General features: G+C 41.1%; 1 protein-coding gene across 7 annotated transcripts in view; it reads right to left on the bottom strand.

Moving 5' to 3' along the window:
- Positions 1–16,680: 16,680 nt before the first annotated feature.
- The window catches only part of SPSB4 (splA/ryanodine receptor domain and SOCS box containing 4), a 326,063-nt gene continuing 318,525 nt past the window's right edge, over positions 16,681–24,218 (bottom strand). For all 7 annotated transcript variants that reach the window (XM_075132230.1, XM_048864818.2, XM_075132231.1 and 4 more), the window contains one exon: positions 16,681–17,950. In XM_075132230.1, coding sequence (XP_074988331.1) covers positions 17,823–17,950 — 128 coding nt within the window. In that variant the 3' untranslated portion in view covers positions 16,681–17,822. The remainder of the gene's footprint in view (positions 17,951–24,218) is intronic.

Below are 24,218 nucleotides of genomic sequence, written 5' to 3'. Positions count from 1 at the left end.
CTTTCTGTCCTTCCTCCTCCAGTTTCCCAGGGAACTGGCCACAAGCATCCAGTGTGGTGGTGTTAGTCCCACATGCAATTTGATTTGGTCTTTGCAGATCTCCATCACAGGAATAATAATAATATACATATTTTTGGAGTGGCAGTGATGGCTGCCCCAGTGTCACTTTTAATTTTAAGGTTTTGACCATTTAGATTTGTGCTTGTGTACAAAGACGATGTTTGCTCTATGAGGATATAGTCCATAGAAGTATGGGCTCATTGTCATCAGATGATAACATTCCCTCTTGGATTGTTTCCTCTACTCTTACTGATGTGCATGCTATTGAAAAATGTCCCATTTTGTGGCATCTCCTAGATTGTACCCCAAGGTTGCCAGCAATATAAGGACTATATGCAGTAGAAAAACTGGAATGCATTAATATATAAGAGATGTATCCATATATCTTCACAGGGCTAGGAAAGCTGTTAAGGAAGTACAAAATAAAACTGGTGCCCACCAGAGACTCCCTTCCTCTTACAGCCCCAGGCCATATCCTTAGATCATTGCGAGGGAAAGGCAAAGAAAAACGTAAAAGAAATGAAGATATGGGGGTTATTTCCCAGATAGAAGATCCACTGATTTCTGTGTGGTTGTAGTACCCAAAGCCCTGTGGCAAAATCTGGATTTCGGTGGACCTTCCACAACTTAATAAAAGTGTATGCAGAGAAAGACACATGCTTCCCACCGCTGACGAGACATTAGCTCGGTTATCAGAAGCCAAAGTCTTCTCAAAATGAGATGCTACAGCAGGATTCTAAGTAAATCCCCCTTGCTAAAGAATCTACATTAGTCAGATTGTTTGGAAGATACCATTTCAATAGTCTTCCATTCTGCATATCTTCAGCACCCAAACATTTTCGAGAGAGAATCTCTCAGATTGTGTCAGGTTTGCCAATCATCCTTTGCCATACAGATGATGTGTTGGTATATGGCACAGATAAAAATGAACATGAGGAGTAACTACATGCAGTTTTGAGATGATTGCAACAAGCTAACTTCATTCTGAATAAGAAACGTGTATTTGGCAAGGAGCAGATGAAATTTGTAGGACACATAATTAGCAAACAGGAAATTAAGCCAGATTCGGATAAATTGAAGGCTTTACCCACTTTACCCAACACACAGAATTTTCTGCTGTAAGAAGATTCCTGGGCATGACTAATTTTGGGAGTGGTGGGGGGGTGGGAGAGGAATTCTTAACAAGTTTAGCTCATCGAACAAAACCTTAAGAGATCTCCATAATAGTCACAGTATGTGTTGCATCTGCATAAGCATACAACAAAACGCATTTAAATAAAATAAAAATTACTGAAGTTTCCAATAAAATATTCCAACAACAGTAGCAGCAGACATATTTTCCTATAGTTCAGGAGCAGTGCTCACACAAAAGCAACCAGGAGGCAGCCAGAGACCAGCTGCATTCATATCACAGGAACTGAGCAGTAGTATGCTCAAGTGGAAAAGGAAGCTCTAGCAATCACGTGGGCCTGTGAACAGCTCAGTGCATGTCTGTTTGGCTTGAGTTTAACACAGAAACAGAGCACAAGTCCTTAGTGGCATTATTGGGCTCAAAACCACAGGATGACCTTCCACCTAGAATTCAAAGATTTTGACTAAGGCTGATGCGATTTTCTTTCAGCATTGATCACATACCAAGCAAAGAAGTCAGAGCAGCAGACACTCTGTCTAGACCCCCCATTGAGCAGCCACCAATGTGACCTTAACATGACTGACTGCCTGCTACTGAAAGGAAAGTACATTTTTATCCCTACAGTACTTCAGGAGATGCTATCCAAAATCCATAAAGGACATTAAGGTATAAACCAGTGCAGGACATGAGCACAGAAATCGGTAAGGTGGCTGAGTCTGAGAAGGCAAATTCAGAACTTAGGAGAGGGCTCTGAGGTATGCAATGAGGAAAAAAACAACAATCATCACCAGAATGATTACTGTCTACAAAACTACCTGACAGACCTTGCAGTGGATAGCCATAGATTTGTTTTTTCTGGAAATTTTCTAGAAACATACATTATTGAAGTTGATTACTTGTCTATATATATAGTTTCTTGGTTATACTTACTCAGACTTCACTAGCACAGGTCATCCAGAAACTAAAGTCAATATTTGCAAGACATGGCGCTTCTGAAGTCTTCATATCTGATAATGGACCTCAATTTACCTCTAAATATTCCTAGCATTTACACAGGACTTTGATTTTGACCACCTTACTAGAAGATGACCAAGAAATGGGAAGGTGGAGAGAGCAGTGTAGACTTTAAAAAGACTTCTGTGAAAATCAGTGGACACATCCTAAAGCACTCCTGGCATATCAGTCAACACCACTTGTATCTAGACTATCTCCAGCAAAATTTCTGATAAAAAGATGCTAGGGATGCCTTTACCTGACCTGTGGGATTTTGAAAACAGAATACTGAAATAAAAATTCAGCAGCAACAAAATGACAGTGTTTGGCTCAGAACAAAAGCACTGCCTGATCGAGACCAGACAACAAAGTATTGCTCCAAAGTTTCCAGACATTTGGAACTGTTCAGAACCTGCTGGAAACTCACAGATCCGAACTGACAAACTCCAAATGGACTTCTCTGGGTGAATCAGGTTCATCTTCAGTATTTCCCAGTACAACAAAGAGAGGATCTAGGGCCTGCAGGTACTGTCGGGAAGTGAGCCCCCTCCACAGGGAACTCCACTCATAAACTCAACAGAAGTGAGAACACGGTCTGGAAGACTGATCAGATCCTCTCAAACTATCCAGGGAAGAGGTGGATTCTCCATCTCTTGCTCTCGTCACATCAATACAGGATTCCTTTCTGGAAGACATGCTATAGGTAATGTCAGCACTACAGCCGCTACAATGGTCCAGCTGCACTGATGCGGTTGCACCACTGTAGGGCTTCTGGTGAAGATACTCTAAGCCAATGGGAGAGAGCTCTCTCCTGTCAGCTTAATAATTTCTGCCTCCATGAGAAGCAGTAGATATGTCGGTGGGGGAAGCTTTCCTGCTGACATGGTATGGTCCACACCAGCACTTAGATCGGCATAATTTACGTCGCTGAGGGGTGTGGATTATTCAAAGTCTTGAGCAATGTAAATTATATGGAAGTAATTGTAGTGTAGACATAGCCTCAGTTAACCACAAATAATTGGGCTCAATACAGGGGTAACTGGGTGAAATTTAATGTCCCGCGGTATGCAGACCTAGACAATCCAACGGCCTTAAAATCTATGAGTCTATGAAAAAATATCCATGAATTTTACACTCTTTTCCCACCTAGCTGCAGTGGAAAAACATGGCTCCAAGTAACACTTTTTCCTTTTGTCTCCCCTCCTTCAGACCATTGAGGGTGGGACAGCACAGTTTTCACTAACTTGCCAGATAAATGCAAACTTTCTTATGGCTTGTAGCCAGGCAGTTAGCCCTCTCTGGTGGAAAAAGGCTAGGCTGATTGGGGAAGCAGCCACAGCTGGGGCCAGGCCCCAATGGGGCCACACCTGGCCATGTTATAAGGGTTGAGGGAGGAGCTGGGTCAGCCTCTCTCTAGGAGAGAGAAGGACCTAGTTGCCTGAGAATGGGTACCTGGAGCAGAGCAGTGCTGGGGAAGGGCAAGAGGAGCTGGAGAACTCCATCCTGGCAACTCCCCAGGCTGAGGGCTTGATAAAGGCCTATTCGGGTACTGGGGCTGGGAGGTGCAGCCTGGGGTTAGGCCGAGGGAGCTGGTCCAACCTCCTTGCCAATGATGAGTGGCCATGATAGACTGCAGTTTGCCCCAGTGAGCGGGGGCTAGATGATGACTGGCAGTAGCCACTGAGGCAAGGTGGGTGTAGGAGGTTCCCTTGGAAGGGGAGACCCAGGGTGTGGGGGTACTGCTGGGGCAGAACCCTGAGGGTAAGGGGCACCGGGGTCCAGGAGGAACACAGGGGCCTGAGGCAGGTGAGACACTAGCCACCAGGAAGTGCTCTGAGTGGTGGATGAGCTAATTCCCAGGACAACCAGCAGGAGGCGCCGCACCAGTGAGTCATCACACTGCTCTTTGTGCTGCCTCATAAGTATTCTAGAGTACAACTGTGATCTTGAACCTACTTGCTATGCTTGTGCCTCAAGCAGAATGAGCATCTAGCTTGTGGATCTTGGAGAGCCACAGATGGAATCAAGGAGCACTGCACTTGCTTACGGTTCCTTGAGTTAAAAACCACCAAAATAGGGAATTCTGATTTCTGAAAGGTTTTTTGTTAAATGTGCAACATACCTGTCCCTTTCAATTATGGGCAAGTCAACACCATCACCAGTTCTCCACGGAATTTTCCAGCAAAACCAAAGAAGCTAATACCTGAGATGTTATATTTCGAAGTTTAAAAAAAACAAAACAAAAAAAAAACCAGAAAACCAACCCCCACATTCAGGCCTTCTTTCCATATCACAAAATAGCAAAACTGGGGCATCACCTAAAATTTTCTTTCAGGTTACCATCTAGGATCTTCTCTGGGTACAAAAGACTAAGATCTGAAATAGGAACAGAGCTACTCACTCAACTTGGTGAGACAATGAAGCTAATTCCCAGCTGATTTAACTGGGAATTGGTCCTGCTTCGAGCAGGGGGTTGGACTAGATGACCTTCTGGGGTCCCTTCCAACCCTTATATTCTATGATTCTATGATCTTAGAAGTTCAAACTGGAAAGAGGAAAGCTCTTTGAAAGATCTGTATTTTGGGCTTTTAACAGAGATGACAAAAGATTGTAGGACAGTCTCTTATCATTAATGCCTATTCATCACCAGCTATTTGACAATCCAAAAACCCCCCACTCTTGTTTGCATTTGAGCAAGAGGCTGGGGATTCGGGAATACCAACCAATGCACAAAATTTGGCTCTGTAGTCCTTTTATGTTTTCCAACTCAGATTTAGCAGGAAACTAGAGGTCATGGAGTTCAGACAGCCAGAAATGTCAGAGCTGTACCTAGATAGAAGTGGGTGGTGTGTTTTTTTGTTTTGTTTCTATGTCAAAATGATTCCTGACATTTTGGACTGAAATAAGTCAGCAATATAACAGGTATCTTTTAGCAGATAAATTCCTAATTAGGGAAGTTGAATACCTGAGCGAAAAAGTAAAAGCATCCAAGCAGGTCCGTTTTATTCCAATTGTCCCATTGATTCTTGTAATATAGTATGCCTTCCAAATTGTTCCTGGGATGGCCCAAGGAATTTTGACCTCTTGAAACAGACTATTTGGTGGAATATTGCACATCCTGAAGAGGAGACCCATAAATTGAGCTCCCTCAATGTCAGAACATTCACATTTATCTTCCTCTTTAATGAGAGGAAAGTGGTAGACAGGCCAGGAGGAATTGCATATAAAATACATATTGTAATATACAAAGTACAAAATGCCTGCAATCACCTTCGTGTTGGGAAGACAGCGCACTTAAGGCCAAAAAGTGAATAGTCCTTGCCAGAAGGAGTGGCGGCCAAGTCAGCAGAAATGAACAAATTCAGTACATCAACCTCATCAGGCTTTACTGACTGGGATATTAGGGAACTCCGAGCAGAGTTTAAAGATGTTCTCCTAGCAGAAATCCTGAGGGAAGGCAACAGTGGAAAGTCTCAGATTCACTTCCTAGGGTGGAACAAGGTGGGAGAAGGGTCACCATCCCAAGTGAAGTTAATCTGGCCCAATATCTGTACACTTTGATTGCTGAATGTGCTTTGACAGCATGGCATGCAGATGTCTAGCATAACTTCAAACCTGTGCATAATTTTTGTATTAGTTCATTATTTATCTGTATTAGAGTAGCACTTAAGAGGCCCAAACCAAGATCTGCAGTAGGTGCTCTGCAAACAGCTGTTAAAGACAGCCCCTGCACCTAACAGCTTCTGATATGAACATACAAAACAGACTAAGTCAGAGGGGATGTACAGAGATGTAAAGTGACTTTAAGGCACACAGCAGGTCAGTGGCAGAGGTGGGAATAGAATCCAGCTCTCCAGACTCCCAGTCTCACACCCTATCCACTGAAGCATGCAGCTTTTCACTTTTATTTACCATTTACTGATTTACTTTTCCATTATCCTCAAATATGTCCCTCCTTCTTGTTCCCTATCATTATTCTGGAAAAGGTCTGAGGGGAATAAGGGTGCCTCTTATAGTATGTTTTACAGATTGCCAAAATCTGGGCTGTGGTGAACCTAGATGGGAAATGAGTGGCCAAGCCCGAGACCCTCACCATAAAATACCCCATTACCAGTAGGAAGAATCATGTAAAATGGAATAATATTGGTAATTAGTGCCCTGCCAGTCTAACATCTATGCTCAGTAAAATACAAGGACCAAATATTCAGGAGGTAATTATCAGCCTGAGCATTAGCTTCCCAAAGGAAAGAGAAGCTCAGTGATTTATGTCCATCAGTCTTCACCAGCAAGGATCCTGGGGAGATGCCGAAGCCCAAGCTGCTCTTTGCTGGGAATAAAGAGAAGATTGTGGTGTTAGAAAAAGAAGTTCTAGGCCAAATTGATAATTTGAAAAGCAGCATGTCATCAAGCCCATCTTATATATAGCCAAGAGAAGACTAATACTTCCAGTTCTTCCCGTTTATTCCCCATATTCTTTGCATTTGTGTATTGACATCTAAGCTTGTCTACACCACAGAGCCTACTGTGGCATATCTAAGGTGCTGCAACTGTGCTGCTGTAGAGTAGACACTTGCTACAGTGATGGAAGGGGTTTTTCCTAGGATGTTGATTACCTGTTCTGTTCATTCCCTCTGAAGCACTGGCATTGGCCACTGTCAGTAGACAGGAGACTAGGCTAGATGGACCTTTAGTCTGACCCAGCGTCGCCATTCTTATGTATAAACTGGTTATTTATTGGTTTAGCATGAATATCCAGTCAAAATACTTCATAACGTATTTGTGGAAGGGATAGTAAACCTCATGCTTCAGGGCTCAAGCCATTATCTAATAAGAGAGAAGGATGAAACCTAATATGAGCGGCGGATTATCCCACCTTTGCCTACTGTAATGTCCTTACATTTTCCTCTTAAGCATCTGGCGCAGGCCCCTGTCCTATGGAATCGCATTGGTTCATACCTTTAACACTCGGGACAGCGATGACAGCCACATAAGAACCTAGAGATGTAGATGGAATTTCTTAGCACATGTTCCATTGACACCAAAGGTTGTACAATTAACGCCACTGCATATATTTTACAGTTATTATTTATATTACAGAAGAGTCCAGACATCCCTACAGAAATCATGACAGCCTACACTTAGGAAGAGACAGTCCCTGCCCCAAAAAGATTACAATTTAAATAGATTAAGCAGATGAAACAAACAAACAATCTGAAGACTGTTGCTGGTAGGGGTAGAAGCAGCCAATGCAGGGACTCCTACACTGGAGGGGAGGCTAAAACAGGACCCAGGAAGACCCATCCCTCCCTGGATCCAAAACTGTGTGGCAAAGAACTACGTCCACTCTCGGGGTACTAGAACCCATTCACCCATGGGGGAAAACTAGACAGATGTCTTCGCCAGAGACTCCAGCCCATAGGACCTTCTGCAGAAGCAGCCAAAGCAAGGACCCTTCAGCCATTCAGAGCACTTTCTGTAGTTTAGACTGTACTTTCTCTGCCCTGTTCTGTTTAGATTATAAGCTCCTTGGGGCAGGGATCATCTACTATTCTGTTTTTGTACACTGCTAACACGGTGGATCCCCATTTTTGGTTGGCCCTTAATTATTACTATAATAAATGTGAACAAGAACAAACAAACAATAACAGATGGGTGCAATACTGGCCTGATTTTACAGAAGGGGAACTGAGGCAGAGTGATTAAAAGATTCACCCAAGTTCACCCAGGAAACCTGAGGCCAACCCAGATCTCCTGAGTCCCAATTTAGCATCTTAAGGACAGATCAACAGATTCTTTTCAGGAACAGATTCAAAAGAACCGTCTACTGACGGAAGCTAGAAAAGGAAGAGACCTCTTAGGTCATCAGATCCACCAACCTATGCATGCAAGATTATTTTTATGGTTCGCAATTCTGTGTTGTCCGTAACAGCTTTAAATCTCTCCTCTCACATCAAGGGTTTAACATGAAAGGGGAAAAAAAGACTTCTCACACAAGAAAAAATGTCTGTGTGACAAAATTACTCCTACATTTTTATATTCGACTTCTTCATTTCAGGGCAATGAATGCAATTTGACAACAGCCTGTGGGAAATATTTTGTTAGCAGCAATATCTGATGCCATGGTAGACAGACAGGCCCCTGACAGATTACCCTTCTCCTATTAATTCACAATAAATATGTGCAGTTTTAATTCATTTACAAATTAGACATCAATTCCAACCCCCAAGACAACTCATGAAGGCAATTTTATTGTGTTTGAAAAGTCATTTCCAAATGCTTTTATTGAAATTCTGGCCACATGCCTTAAAGCTGTTCTCATTTTGCTATATGAGAAGCAATTCACTTGCCAAATTGATTTTCTTAATGAAGAGTAAAAAGGCTGAAGCTGTCTTCCATTAAAAACATGAGTTCGTTTTCCCAGGTATGAGTGCAGCTGGGTTATTTGTGTGTCTGTGAATAAAGCCCTAAGTGTAATATGAACATTTTATTCCCTGAAAGAATGTTAATTTTTAGGTGAACTTGAAATGTTTAGTTTTTTAATACATTCCCTGTCTTCCTCCCCTGCCCTCCCCCTTTTATTTGAGATAATGTTTGACCCAGGAAGATCACTGAACAGATGTTAACCTCATGTGAGTGCTGCTTTGACTATGGCTTAGGGGAGGTCTTTGAAACAGACAATGGAATTCATTGTACATGAGAACCATCAAAAACGTCAGCTCATTCTTTTCTTAGAAATGTGGAGATAGCAACAGTACTCTGAAATGTAGGTATTCTATGGCCAGAGAGGGCAGTGTATTGAAATCAAACAAGTTCTTCCCTTGGAGAAGACAAGGGATGTTATTCTCTTAAATAGAGCACACTTTATGATTTGTAAAAATTAAAAACATCACTTCTGCTTGTACCCCTTATTTTTCTCTTAACTAGATTAAAGGCTATATATTGGTCTTGATGTACAGGAATTTCAGAGAGACGAGAATGGAGCAATAAGGGCAAGATGTTGATACTTTCATTTCATGTCAATTGGGATTTGCAAAGAAACCTAAAGAAGTTAGGCACCCAAATCACATTGAAATTCAGGCTCCTTTGAATATTTCACCCATTGATTAATACCTTACACTGCAAATTGACCCATCAACTCTAGGGAAATGACATGTAGAATAAAGTGCCCATGTGGATATCAGATGTGAATAAAAAGAATATGGACCGAAGTTTGCACTGCACAATTTCTTTAGACACTTGAAGTACGTGCAGAAAAAAAAATAAAAGCCATGCTACTGCTTAACATTTTACTTCCGGAATAAAGATGTGTGGTTTGTAAACAAATCTCATGAAAATTCTGTTAATTTTGACATTCTCTTCAGAATTTTAATTATACATTTCCTTCTAAAAAATAAAAGATTTATGATAATAGATCAATCTCTGACCAGTTGTTCAGTACTGTATTTATACTAGGCTTTTGTAAACACTGAAAGCCATTTTGTGCTATTGACTTTTTCACCAGCACACCCGCTTCCCACTAAATGGATTCAGACTCCTTACAACAGTGATTTTAGTAAAGAATTCTACTTAACAATTGATAGTAGAGTATGGTTTGTTTTACATATGTTCAGCATAACAGCCACAAACTCTGTATTTAAAGAACTGCTGCCATCTCAGGAAAGCCACATGGAAACATTTCAGCTGGTATATTTTATCTGGTATTTCTCTCCATTCTGTTTACATGAAGAGAGTTTGCTCAGGGACAAGTTCCTATTACCAGTACCTTTGCACCTTTTCAGCATCCCTCTGCGACATCAATCTGTTAAAAAAGGGTGTGGGGGGGATTTTGATATTGTAAGTATTGCGTCTTCTGTTGTGAGATAAGCAGGAACAGATGAATTCAAATGAAGATCTTAAGTTCACAAGTATTTTTAATTAAAATTCTGGGTGATGTTTTTAAAGATTTTCAAAATCAGATTTTTTTAAAAAAAATTGCCATTGAAGAGCCATGCTCTCCCATTATATATCTACTCAGTTTCAAATAGAAACATTTTGTGGCTTAACTTTCTCAGTCTTTACCCAACTTCACTTGGCAGCATGTTGTGCCAAAAGCTTCTGCTGCAACAATCTGTCTGACCTCACTTACGTCTACATGGATCATGCCAATCAGTGTTTTGGAAATGTTTGGAGATCTTTACATGGGAACCAAAATCTGTACTGCTGACCCAGGCATACCTCCCGCTGACTGACTGCAGTGGGGATTTTATGTGGAACTGCTGGAGTTGACTAAGAACTGCAGTTGAGGGATGTGAGAACGCACGTTAGTTTAGCAATGTTAAGTTCACCAGGGAGGAGAAGAGCGCATTTGTGGCTTGCTGGTTCTTTAGAATGATGAGAAATGCTCAAATGACTCATTTGCTTAAGTCTGCTCCTAGAGCATTTTTTTCCAGATTCAACAGACTTCAGGATGAGATGCTACTTACACTGGAAGAAGGTGAACAATCCATGGAGATACAACTTGCACAGCAGAAATATTACTTTGTGAGTCCAGTACACTCTGGAGATAGGGGTCGAGTTTTTAGTCTTCTGATAAGTTTGTATTCTGAATTTGTTATATTTAGCTGAAAATGCCAGAATTTTGGTATACTGTACTTCGGCTAGTTTGAAGCCAGAAGCAAATTAATTATGCTATCAACTTTGCCTCCCCAGTTGGAAGGGAAATGTACACGACAGTGAAATCAGCAGCTTTAAAAAGCAACTAAGAAAAAAAACTTGGTGGAATCTAAAGTTCAGGTAAAAGTCTTAGGCACACTTGTAGGGAGTACATTCCTGTACTCCCAGATCATAGAATCATAGAATATAAGGGTTGGAAGGGACCCCAGAAGGTCATCTAGTCCAACCCCCTGCTCGAAGCAGGACCAAATCCCAGTTAAATCATCCCAGCCAGGGCTTTGTCAAGCCTGACCTTAGAAACCTCTAAGGAAGGAGATTCTACCACCTCCCTAGGTAACGCATTCCAGTGTTTCACCACCCTCTTAGTGAAAAAGTTTTTCCTAATATCCAATCTAAACCTCCCCCACTGCAGCTTGAGACCATTACTCCTCATTCTGTCATCTGCTACCATTGAGAACAGTCTAGAGCCATCCTCTTTGGAACCCCCTTTCAGGTAGTTGAAAGCAGCTATCAAATCCCCCCTCATTCTTCTCTTCTGCAGGCTAAACAATCCCAGCTCCCTCAGCCTCTCCTCATAACTCATGTGTTCCAGACCCCTAATCATTTTTGTTGCCCTTTGCTGGACTCTCTCCAATTTATCCACATCCTTCTTGAAGTGTGGGGCCCAAAACTGGACACAGTACTCCAGATGAGGCCTCACCAATGTCGAATAGAGGGGAACGATCACGTCCCTCGATCTGCTCGCTATGCCCCTACTTATACATCCCAAAATGCCATTGGCCTTCTTGGCAACAAGGGCACACTGCTGACTCATATCCAGCTTCTCGTCCACTGTCACCCCTAGGTCCTTTTCCGCAGAACTGCTGCCTAGCCATTCGGTCCCTAGTCTGTAGCTGTGCATTGGGTTCTTCCGTCCTAAGTGCAGGACCCTGCACTTATCCTTATTGAACCTCATCAGATTTCTTTTGGCCCAATCCTCCAATTTGTCTAGGTCCTTCGGTATCCTATCCCTGCCCTCCAGCGTATCTACCACTCCTCCCAGTTTAGTATCAGATAAAAGGGCACACCTCACTGTACCTATCATATCACATTAGCTACTGTGCCTGCACTGTAACTGGTTTTATTCAGTGTGCAGAAACGCACAGGCATGTATTGTATGAAAGCAGACTGAAGACCACAGATTTTGCCTTGTGCTTTGCTTTTGCATTATAAATGTTAATGTCAATGTCTTCATATATTTACACATTCTGTAGAAGTTTTCAAAGGATGTCAGGTCAAATTTAGTTCCCAATTTAGGCTTTGTAAAAACAAATTTTTAAAGTCTAAAAGCCAATAGCAATATTTCTATAAAACCATTTAGAAATATTTTCCCTTGCAGTGTGTGCTTCTCTGACACTGCACCACTGCTCTTCCTGAAAGTGCGATTAACTAAATACTAAGCATATACAAAAGTTTAATCCTCTATCCTATTTTCATTGTTCAGCTGGGGAAAGTTAACAAACAAGTCCATTTGTTTCGGATTCCTGCTAGCTGTTCCCTGGAAAGACATGGGTGGGTCATGCAAATATAGTCCCGCTGACTCAAGAAAGATTTGGGGCTCCAGTTGCCATAGCAATGAAAGTCTACATCTATAGACAGTAACTTATGGTGGATGGGAAAAGTCAAAGAACATTTAAATTAATCAAAAGCCAGGGAAGACATCTTCCAGGGGAGGAGTAAAAGGTTGAAGAGAAACAGCATTAAAGTTAAGGAGTGTCAGAGGGAAGCTGAGAGGGTTCAACCAGAGTCCTCAATGTATCTGTCTGCAAGTTTGAGTGCATGGTGCTGACACAAGGGATCTTAAGCCCTGTACACTACACTTTCCGAGGGGACTTCACGGAAATGCCAGGAAAGAGGACCAGAGACAAAGAGGAGGAACAATCCTTCTTAGTGTAACCCACTGGTCAGTTTGTGTTATGAGTCCCCCTCTGTGCCCAAACCACAATGAGTGAAAGTCTGTTACAGCTCTCTGCTACAGGACCTGGTTCCTTAGATCTAACAGGATCATGCTTTTAGCTATGGAGATCCCCAGTTTAATCCCAGTGTGTCATACAAAATGGCTGCCACCACATTAAGACAAAGGGAGACCTGACCCTTCCCTCCTAAGAAATACCTGGGCCCTTGGCTCACCCAGGTGTTAGTAAAAGCACGCGATTGTTTATATTAGAGGAGGTGATCTGGATAACATCCTACAGCAGTTTAGAGTAGATGTCACAGTTTCACCCTGACACAGACTCAGTAGTTGCCAAGAGATTTTCCATTACTGCTTTGAAGACCCTCTCTCCTACCCCATTACTGGAGTCCCTTAACTGATGCAAGGGGCTCAATGAAGGTAAGCTGGCAAACTTTTGTGCACTTCTGTCCAAGGCCGTGGGGGTGAGGAGAAAGGGTAGAGAAGGTTCGAAGAGTATTTGCTAGCCCAAGTGAACAAATGAGGTGTATTAGGAAAGATCGGTTACTTACTCGGTAGTAACTGTGGTTCTTCAAGAGGTTGTAGTCAGTGTGGATCTCACTATAGCTGTGCATGTGTTCCACATGTGAGAGATTAGTGTCTTTTTGAACAGCAGCGTCTGTCAAGGCCGGGCATGTGCCCTGTGCCGCCTCGTGCTCCCATTGAGGCAAGGGCAGAGTCACTATGACCCTTCCTCAGTTCTCTGGCAATTCAAATTGCTGAGTAGCTAGGAACTCCAAAAAGTGGGGATCATGGGATCCACACTCATTACAACATCTCAAAGAACCAGTTACTGAAGGGTAAGTAACCTTTACAGATTTCTGATATTGGCACATTCCTGAACCAGAGTGAGCCCTCAAATTTGGTGGGAGAGATACACCAGCCAGCTAATAGTACAGTGAAATACATTGTGTTGTCCTTTTCAATATTCTTTGTGATGAGATGGCCTAACCTTTAGAACATCAGCCTGTGGCTAAAACTAGACAGGATGACAGTCTGACTGGTTTGATCTTGTCAATGAAATAAAAACAAGTTCTGGCTGCCTCCAAGTTTGAGCAATTCCTCTCTCGTAGTGCTGAGGGTGGCTACAGAATATTGAATAAGGTGGTTTGGCCATAAGTGTCTGAAGCTCATTCACCTTCCTGGCTCACATGATAGCTGCTGGGAAGCTGACTGTGGAGAGGTGATGTAAGAAGTATTCTGAGAGAAGCTCAAATGGTGGTTTCATGACCATGAAGAGGACGATGTTGAGACCCCAGGCAGGAGTAGGTGGGTAAGTGTGTAATAGCACGTTGAGAAACTTTGACACCATGGGATGAGACAAACTGAACATAACAAGATCGTACAGGCATATGCCAAGCTGAGATTGCTGTGAGGTGAATCTTAACCGAGACAAATGAAAGGCCAGACTGTTTCATGTGAAATAAGAAGTCAATGATCTTCAGTATAGAGGCCTGGATTGGGTCCAGACCATATTGGGTGGCTGATATCAATAATCCCTTCCGTTCAGATAATTGTTAGTCTGATAGATGTTTTCTTGCTCTGTACCAGGATTTCCTGAACCTGTAGGAAGCAATCTCTGCCCATGGTATTCAACCAACCAGCGCACTTGCTGGGTTCCATCTCACTGCCATGTACAAAGGAACAGAGTGAGGGTTGCAGCTGCTCTGTCCTTCACGTCCTTACATGGCAGCAGGTGGCAGCACAGGTGCATGCATAGCACCAGCAGACACTGCTATGCAAAGAACTCCAATCTTGCCCAAGACGTCTAGGACACATATTGAAAGAACTAGTCTGTCTGTGAAGGTGGCTCCGTTGGCTGTTTTCGGGTTGAGACACGTTGGATTGTAAGGTTTTCTATAATGTTTTTGGTAATAGAGATGTTTAAACAGCTTTTTCAAAAAAATCCTGTTTTCAGTTTTTTACTCACTGTTAGTGTAAATAATGCCATTCAGGGTGACTGTCATCTTCTGTGTCTTTACTGTCCACTTGTATGTGTGGGTGTTTTTGGCTTCTTAGATTGTAAGCCTTGATCTCATCACTATAAATGGGCTGTGCTTGTTTCCCTATAAAGTTTCCTGGAAGGGGACAAAAGCCTGTTTTTGCAGTGTGATGACAGGAAGACGTACTTCACATTCATTAATCTGCTATAGGGCTTCTCTTCCTGGAGAGACATCACAAGCTACCTGCAAACTCAGGTCTCCTGCAGGTAGCCTGAGAACTTCTCTGAAGATGGCACCATGGCCAGGGGTTGAATAAGAGCAGGAGAGGCTATACCAAATGAGTGGAAGGCAAAAGGCTGCACTGCATGGAAAATCAGACACTGAAATCAATGTGCTTTTAAAATATTTTATTACTTTAAAATATTAAAACATTTTTTTTACATAATCAAATCTGCTTTTTGATATGTGCTGTTGTAATACCTCCATGATTATTAACCTGACACTTTCCTTCCCCGACACAATGGGAGAATGGTAATTGAACATTCCTCTACTGGAAGTCCAAATCCAAGCTGTATCATTAAGCCAGATATTGACAGAGTGTAAGGGGAGATTTGCTATGGATTTGTTTCAGTTCTGCTCCCAGTGGACATTAGTATATGTGTGTGTCTCTCTCACACACACACACAACTTTTGCATTGACAAAAGAAGATTCAAGCATGGGTCACGGTACAAAAGGGTTTTGAAAGATAACATCTGAAATATAACAGTTGTGTGTTGGCACAGTCATTAAAAGGAATGACTGTGGGTCATTCAATGGGGCTAAAGGACAAGACACGGATTTTCTGAAGTGCTTACCTGAGATGTCCTTCAGTTCTGCACAAAGTCTTCCTGTCACTCTGCACCATTCTAAAAGTTATTGTCTTTGCCTTACATATGTCAGACTGCCCAGCACAACGACATGTTGGCATTTCGGTGGTTTCTTATTTCCTCTCCTTACTTCTCCTCCCCATATCCTCAAACAATAAGATTATTTACATAGCACCATAGGTATACACACCATTTTAAAGGGGTCCTGTGAGTCTTCCAATTTAAACTGGTTAAAAACACAAGAGTATCGCAGGAGACATGGTGGGATGGGCTATAGGAAAGGAAGGGTATTCTGTAGCAGGGCTGCCCAGAGGATTCAGGGGGCCTGGGGCAAAGCAATTTCAGGGGCCCCTTCCCTGTCTCAGACCTCAAGATATTCTCGTGGGGACCCCAGTGGGCCTCGGGGCCTGGGGCAAATTGTCCCACTTGCCGCCCCGGTGAACGATGGGAGGAACAGTCACTGCTTTTTGAGAAGTATGATTTGCCATAGATCATACATCAGATGGGAGAAGTTTTTTTGTTACATTCTTTCAAATTTGTATGATATTTTGGGGAACACTGATTGCAAGGTTTCATGGAAAGTTTCTGCTTTGAAGAGCGAGGCTGACTGGGCACACAACTGGAAGATTTTTTCAAGAACAAAGAGCAGCAATGGAAGAAGGCATTAAGATAAGAGCAGGAGAGGATAGAACAAAGGAATAGTTAGGCAAAAGGCTTGAGTAAAGCAAAAAGTGAGTGGACTAGGAAAAAATGAGGGAAGAGATATAACATGTTTTGTAATTCGCAGCCTCCCCCTCTGCAAGACCTATTGCAATATAGTATAGAACTGATCTCGGTGCTGACAAGCCCACAGTGACTAGGACATGTCAGCAGCAGGGCATTGGCACTGTTAAGATAGAAGAGTCCATCTCCCTTTTTACCTACCCCACTGTCATAGAAACACCACAAAGAAGCAGCAGCGTAAGTGTTACAGAAACAAACTTCAACTCGGAATGTATTGCTTCTGTTAAGTATATCTAATAGTTAATGAAAGGAGACACTGGTTTCATTTTGGACAGTAGACTTTATTAGAAATTTTCTCCTCATTCATCAGTAAATTCACATTAAAATATGCTGAAGGCAGTTAAGTCTCAACAATCGACATCCTGCCATTACAACAACTTCCAGTTTAAAAACTAGATAACTGATCAGACAGATAACTTGAAACATAAGAAATGCAAACAGAAAGCAGCATCTTTAAGAACAGGTTGAGCCTGAAAAATGAATACAGCTGGGGGGGAGGGGGGAATAAATCAGTCCTTCCAAGATGGAAACAGTTAAATGAGGACTCCACAGATGTTAAACAGATAAATAAACAATATATCACACATACATTAAAAAGAGAGCAGAAGTATTTAGAGTTGGTATAACAAAAATAATAATTTTGTTCAAATAAAAAAGTGACAGGCTTCTTAAAATGTGAATATCCTAAAATCTCAAGATAGTGAACAGCTTTGTTGTTATAAACTATGCAGAACTTTGGAGGAATGAGATTTGGTCTTGAAAACACTGGACTGCATTGACTTTATTACCATATCCAATTTGGTTGATATTCCACTCTTCAGGAACAATTTTTCTTATGTATCATTAAATCCAGCACTGATGTTCTATGTAATGACTTACTTCATATATTTTAAACATGATAGGTCCTCTAACACATTAAGGGCTAAGTATTCAAGACTCCAGATAAACTGTGATTACTCAGCATCTCTGCACATCAAATTTTAAGATTTAGACATTATTGTTAACTTAACACAGTGTTATTTCTTTCACTAGTAACCACATTATTCAAAGGATGCTCTTGTGCATAAGGATAACTCTTGGGGGCCAGATTTTCAGCTGGTGTCTACTGGAAGTCAGCGGAGCTAAGCCAATAAATGCCAGCTAATGATCTGAGTGGGAGAATTCAATCTTGGATACTGTCCTAGAGGCAACAGATAATTTGTGACTCTAGATCAAATTCATATTTTTGCATTCTTTAGTATGCAAATTGTTCTGCTTCAGATGATTCAGAAAAAAATATATATTAAAAATTAAATAACACTCGTGTCCACCACAAAGATTTCTATTTTGATGTAAACAATAATTTCTGCCATTTGCATTGATTTAGTCCAATGTGAGGCCAGAAAAAGGGTTCTAAGACTTCTTATTGATACTGTAAATAATTTTTCAGAGACTGGGGCAAAGGTAGAGATTCTATGTCATGCAGGCGATCTCTGCCAAGAGCAAAGCGAATTGATCTTCGGCACAAGTCCATTAAAGGCAGGGGTTCCGCTGAAAAATGGAAGAAAAAAATATAGAATTAGTGTTTTGAAATCTACATTTTATTAATTATTAAAGAAGAAAATGGACATCAACATTTTCAAGAGCAAAAAAAGATGATGCTTGGCAAAGGATAACAGTTTGTGGTAAAATTTTCAAACTTGAAAAAATATCTACAAGTGACACTGATTTATGAAGCAGCAGAGTCAACATTTTATCACATTACATATATAGTAAAACAAGCATAATGTTTCAGCTCAGTATTTGACTCTATAAAATATGAGCTAGTAATCCAGCACTACCCCAGTATTGCTAAAGTTATGGCAATAGTGGGGGGTTAGTTTTGTTACACAAGTGTTCAGGATGTCCAATAATAATGCAAGATCTTATAACCTGTTAACACCACAACTTTCTGCACAATTACACTAATAACTCCTGACCTTTAAATACCAACTCCCTTCCGGTTTTAGGGATGATAAGGGGTCTCTTAAGGCTAAAAGCACTTCTCAGCAAACCTAGCTTGGCCCTACAGGTCATGCCTAGCCTTCCTTTCTGGGGGTTACCAAAAGTAGAAACAGGAAATTTCATTATTTTTATTTATTATTTTTCCCCACAAATAAAGAAGTTTCTTTCAGTTGACAGGTTCTTATGCCTGTCTGGCAGGTTCTGATTTTACTTTTCTAAATCTGAATTATGTGCTTATGGAAAGTGCTAGATTGACACTTTGGCAACATTGAAAACTGAAAATCCAAGAGCAATGATATCCAAGCTCCTCCATCAGCACACTTTATCCTGACCTACAAGAATCACATGGACATGCAAGTGCATAATACAGCCTCTATATCCATTCAAACCATTAACACTTCTGCCTTCACTGACAACATGGATACCTATTGTGATGGTAGCCCTCCTGATGAGTATATTGATCTGATAGGAACTGGATTAAGACCACCAATGAATTTCACAGAGGCCACCAAATCTCTGCCAAGAGTTATGACTACACAACGACTATAGCAACTGCCCCGACTGGATTTAGATGCTTGAAAACACATTCCTAAATTCTTAAAACTACATGAAATTCTTCAATACTATTGAACGGAAACAGCAACTACAGCCTTTTAAAACCACATCTGCCTGGAAACTGAAACGCTTCCAGAGGAACAAAGTGAGTTACAGTAGAACTCGGGAATGTTCGTACAATTCTGAAATGTTCATAACTCTGAACGAAACGTTATGGCTGTTCTTTCAAAAGTTTACAACTTAACATTGACTTAAAACAGCTTTGAAACTTTACTACCAAGAAGAAAAATGCTTTTTTTCTTTTAGTAGTTTACGTTTAACACAGTACTGTACTGTACCTGCTTTGGGGGGGGGGAGGGGGGAGGGGGGGTTGTCTGGTCTCTGCTGCTGTCTGATTGTGTGCTTCAGGTTCCAAATGAGGTGCGTGATTGACTGGTCAGTTCATAACTCTGATGATTCTACTGTACCTTCTCTAGAAAGGTGACTTGTGACATCATTCAGCCTACAAGCATTTGTGACTGTACAATGTCAATTTCTGTTTATAAGGTTTTTATGTTTGTTTTACATGCGTAATATATTATTTAAACTAGTGTTTTTCAACCTTTTTGATACCAGTGAGCAGTTTGCTGCCTTCCTAAACTGTGTCAGGGAGATCTGAGGGACTGGGGCCAGCCCACGGAGTGGTCATTGAGAAACAGTGATTTAAACCATTGAACTGCAGCATGGTTTACAAAAGTTACCTACGTTCAGAAAAATCAATTACAAAGCAAAAGATACACAAGTTTTAAGAATTAGTGAAGCTCCATTGACATCATGGAGTTTCACTCATTTAGACCAGCAGAGAATATGGCCCACAAAGTCCAATGATTAATCCAATCTCTTTGTCTAGTGTGTCCAGTGGTGAAACTTTTTGAAACAAACATTCTCTGGTTTCAGAGTAACAGCCGTGTTAGTCTGTATTCGCAAAAAGAAAAGGAGTACTTGTGGCACCTTAGAGACTAACCAATTTATTTGAGCATGAGCTTTCGTGAGCTACAGCTCCTAAGGACAGTGGGGTGGGAGGAGGTATTGTTTCATGATCTCTGTGTGTATATAATGTCTGCTGCAGTTTCCACGGTATGCATCCGATGAAGTGAGCTGTAGCTCACAAAAGCTTATGCTCAAATAAATTGGTTAGTCTCTAAGGTGCCACAAGTCCTCCTTTTCTTTTTGCAAACATTCTCTGGAAACACTGTTCAAAAGATTTTAAAGTTTTTTCATCCCTACCATCACCTCGACCATATTGGATAGGTTATGGCTGATGGCTATTATAGGAAACACACACACCCCAATTCAGCAATGCAGCTAAAACTTCTGCAAATCTGTGATATCTCAAGTTTCTTTTACATAGAACTAGGAACATAAATCCTAGGACATGGAGCTGTTTAATTCATTAACAAGGTTTAGTGATTATGAAATGGGGGAACATAGATAGCTCGCAGATTCCAGGACTTGAGGAATAATACAGTAGACACTCCAGATACTCCATGCTGAACTGAAGTAGTTTGCTGTTGATCTTCCAGGCATCTTTTATTTCATTTAAAAAAATGACAATGACTGAAGCTCAAAGATGTTACAAGCTCTTGAGTGACCACAGAGCACTAAGACTTTACTATTTTTACAGCCAAAATTTGCAAATAAATGTAAGTAATTAACCAGTCATGGAGTTAATCCAGAACTTTAAAATCTTATATTTAAACATAAAAGGCATAAAATATTTCTCCAGCTTCACATGCTAAATATGGGGGCAGGTGACCAAAGCCCACAGGTAAGTCAAAAACATGGAGACCTTGGAGATGGGTCGGAATCTGCGGGGAGCATGGACTGTTATAGACTAAATAAAGGAAAGACAAGACAGAACCGGGGTGGGGGGGGAGAAGGGAGATAAATCAGTATCTTAGATGTCTGTATACTAATGTGAGAAGTATGGGGAATAAGCAGGAAGAACTCAAAATGCTAGTAAACAACTATGACATAGTTGGCATCATGGACACTTGGTGGGATAATACACATGACTGGAATATTGGTACAGAAGGACAAAGCTTGCTCAGGAAGGACAGGCAGGGAAAAAAGGGAGGAGGTGTTGCCTTATATATTAAAAATGTATACACTTGGACTGAGGTTGAGATAGAAACAAGAGACAGACTTGTTGAAAGTCTCTGGGTAAGGATAAAAGGGCTAAAAAAATCAAGGGTGATGTCATGGTAGGGGTCTACTACAGACCACCAAACCAGGAAGAACCAGGTGGATGAGGCTTTTTTTTAAAACTAACAGAATCATCCAAAGCACAGGACTTGATGGTAATTGGGGGGGGGGGGGACGGGGACGACTTCAACTACCCAGACATCTCTTGGGAAAACAACACAGCAGGGCACAGATTATCCAACAAGTTCTTGGAATGTATTGGAGACAATTTTTTATTTCAGAGGTGGAGAAGGCTACAGGGGTGGGGGGGGGAAGGGGAAAGAGGATGTTCTAGATTTGATTTTGACAAATAGGGAAGAACTGGCTGAGAATTTGAAAGTGGAAGGAAACTTGTGTGAAAGTGATCATGAAATGGTAGCGTTCATGATTCTCAGGAACGGTAGGAGGGAGAACAGCACAACAGAGGCAATGGATTTCAAGAAGGCAGACTTTAGCAAACTCAGGGAGTTGGTAGGTAAAATCCCACGGGACGCAAGTCTAAGGGGAAAAACAATTGCAGACGGCAGTTTTCAAAGAGGCATTATTAAGGACACAAGAGCAAACTATCCCACTGTGTAGGAAAGACAGGAAGTATGGCAAGAGACCATCCTGGCTTAACCAGGTGTGCATTACAAAGGATGAATATAAACAAACACCACAAGTATGTAGGGACAATATTAGAAAAGCCAAGGCACAAAACGAGATCAAACTACCTAGGGACATAAAAGGAAACAAGAAAACATTCTACAGATATATTAGAAGCAAGAGAAAGACCAAGGACGGAGTAGGCCTGTTACTCAATGAGAAGGAAAAGACAATAACAGAAAATGTGGAAATGGCAGAGGTGCTTAATGACTTTTTGTTTCGGCTTTCACCAAGAAGATTGTTGGTGATTGGACGTTTAACATAGTGAATGCCAGTGAAAATGAGGTAAGATCAGAGTCTAAAATAGGGAAAGAACAAGTCAAAAATTACTTAGACAAGTCAGATGTCTTCAAATCACCACGGCCTGATGAAATGCATCCTAGAATATTCAAGGAGCTGACTGAACCATTAGCAATTATCTTTGAAAAGTCATGGAAGATGGGAGACATTCCAGAAGACTGGAAAAGGGCAAATATAGTGCCCATCTAAAAAAAGGGGAATAAGGACAACCCAGGGAATTGTAGACCAGTGAGCTTAACTTCTGTACCCGGAAAGATAATGGAGAAAATAATTAAGCAATCAATTTGCAAATGCCTAGAAAATAATAAGGTGATAAATAACAGTCAGCATGGATTTGTCAAGAACAAATCATGTCAAACCAACCTGATAGCTTTCTTTGACAGGGTAACAAGCCTTGTGGAAAGGGGAGAAGTGGTAGATGTGGCATATCTTGACTTTAGTAAGGCTTTTGATACGGTCTCGCATGACCTTCTCGTAAACAAACTAGGGAAATACAACCTAGATGGCGCTACTATAAGATGGGTGCATAACTGGTTGGAAAATTGTTCCCAGAGAGTAGTTATCAGTGGTTCAGAGTCATACTGGAAGGGCATAATGAGTGGGATCCCGCAGGGATCGGCTCTGGGTCTGGTTCTGTTCAATATCTTCATCAGTGATTTAGATAATGGCATAAAGAGTACATTTACAAAGTTTGCAGATGATACCAAGGTGGGAGGGGTTGCAAGTGCTTTGGAGGATATGATTAAAATTCAAAATGATCTGGACAAACTGGAGAAATGGTCTGAAGTAAATAGAATGAAATGCAATAAGGACAAATGCAAAGTACTCCACTTAGGAAGGAACAATCAGTTGCACACACACAAAATGGGAAATGACTACCTAGGAGGGAGTACTGTGGAAAAAGGATCTGGGGGTCATAGTGGATCACAAGCTAAATACGAGTCAACAGTATAACACTGTTGCAAACAAAGCCACACATCATTCTGGGATGTATTAGCAGGAGTACTGTAAGCAAGACATGAGAAGTAATTCTTCCACTCTACTCTGCGCTGATTAGGCCTCAACTGGAGTACTGTGTCCAGTTCTGGGTGCCACATTTCTGGAAAGATGTGGCCAAATTGGAGAAAGTCAAGAGAAGAGCAACAAAAATGATTAAAGGTCTAGAAAACATGACCTATGAGGGAAGACTGAAAAAAAATTGGGTTTGTTTAGTTTGGAGAAAAAAAAGACAGAGAGGGGACAAGATAACAGTTTTCAAACACATAAAAGGTTGTTATAAGGAAGAGGTAGGAAAACTGTTCTTCTGAACCTCTGAGGATAGGACAAGAAGCAATGGGCTTAAATTGCAGCAAGGGAGGTTTAGGCTGGACGTTAAGGAAAACTTCCTAACTGGCAGAGTGGTTAAGCACTGGAATAAATTGCCTAGGGATGTTGTGGAATCTCCATCATTGTCCAACCTGCCCTTAAAAATCAACAAACACCTGTCAAGGATGGTCTGGAGAATACTTAGTCCTGCCTTGAGTGCAGGGGACTGGACTAGATGACCTCTTGAGGTCCCTTCCAGTTCTATGATTCTATGTGTCCTCTCTCACTAAATTCTACATAGGCTCTAAAAATTCAATTACTAAATAGTAATAAGAAAATGCCCTCAAGTGTTTGCAGCAGTTGCCAAACTTCAAATATTAAACATGTTTGTATAACCTGAAATCTGAATTATTTTGTCTCCTCCCTTAAGTCCTACATCAGTTCTGAAACTTAGCTATATTAGGGCAGATTAGGTCTAAAATATTTTAAAGCAGTTTACTTTTTTTTTTTTTTTTTAGTTTAGAGCAATTTAAAGAAAAAATAAAAAACACCACATGAAAATTTTGTAGTCAATTAACTGTTTGGCACAGTAATAGGAATTCCTTATGCCAAAAAGAATGAAGACTGCACTCCTGAGCCATAGAACACCAAAAAAATACGACTATTCAAAGAAGTTGTGTGTGACACCTGAAAAAGTGAACCACATTTAGTGTGTGCAATTAACTTGCCAAATGAAAATTTATTTGATGAAGAATTTTGTAAGATGTAATAATGTGAAACATTTCTT

This window comes from Caretta caretta, chromosome 9, assembly GCF_965140235.1.
Source record: "Caretta caretta isolate rCarCar2 chromosome 9, rCarCar1.hap1, whole genome shotgun sequence".
In the NCBI taxonomy this organism is placed as follows: domain Eukaryota; kingdom Metazoa; phylum Chordata; order Testudines; family Cheloniidae; genus Caretta; species Caretta caretta.
Note: the sequence above shows the minus strand (reverse complement) of the source record. Positions and strands in the feature narration are given on the sequence as shown.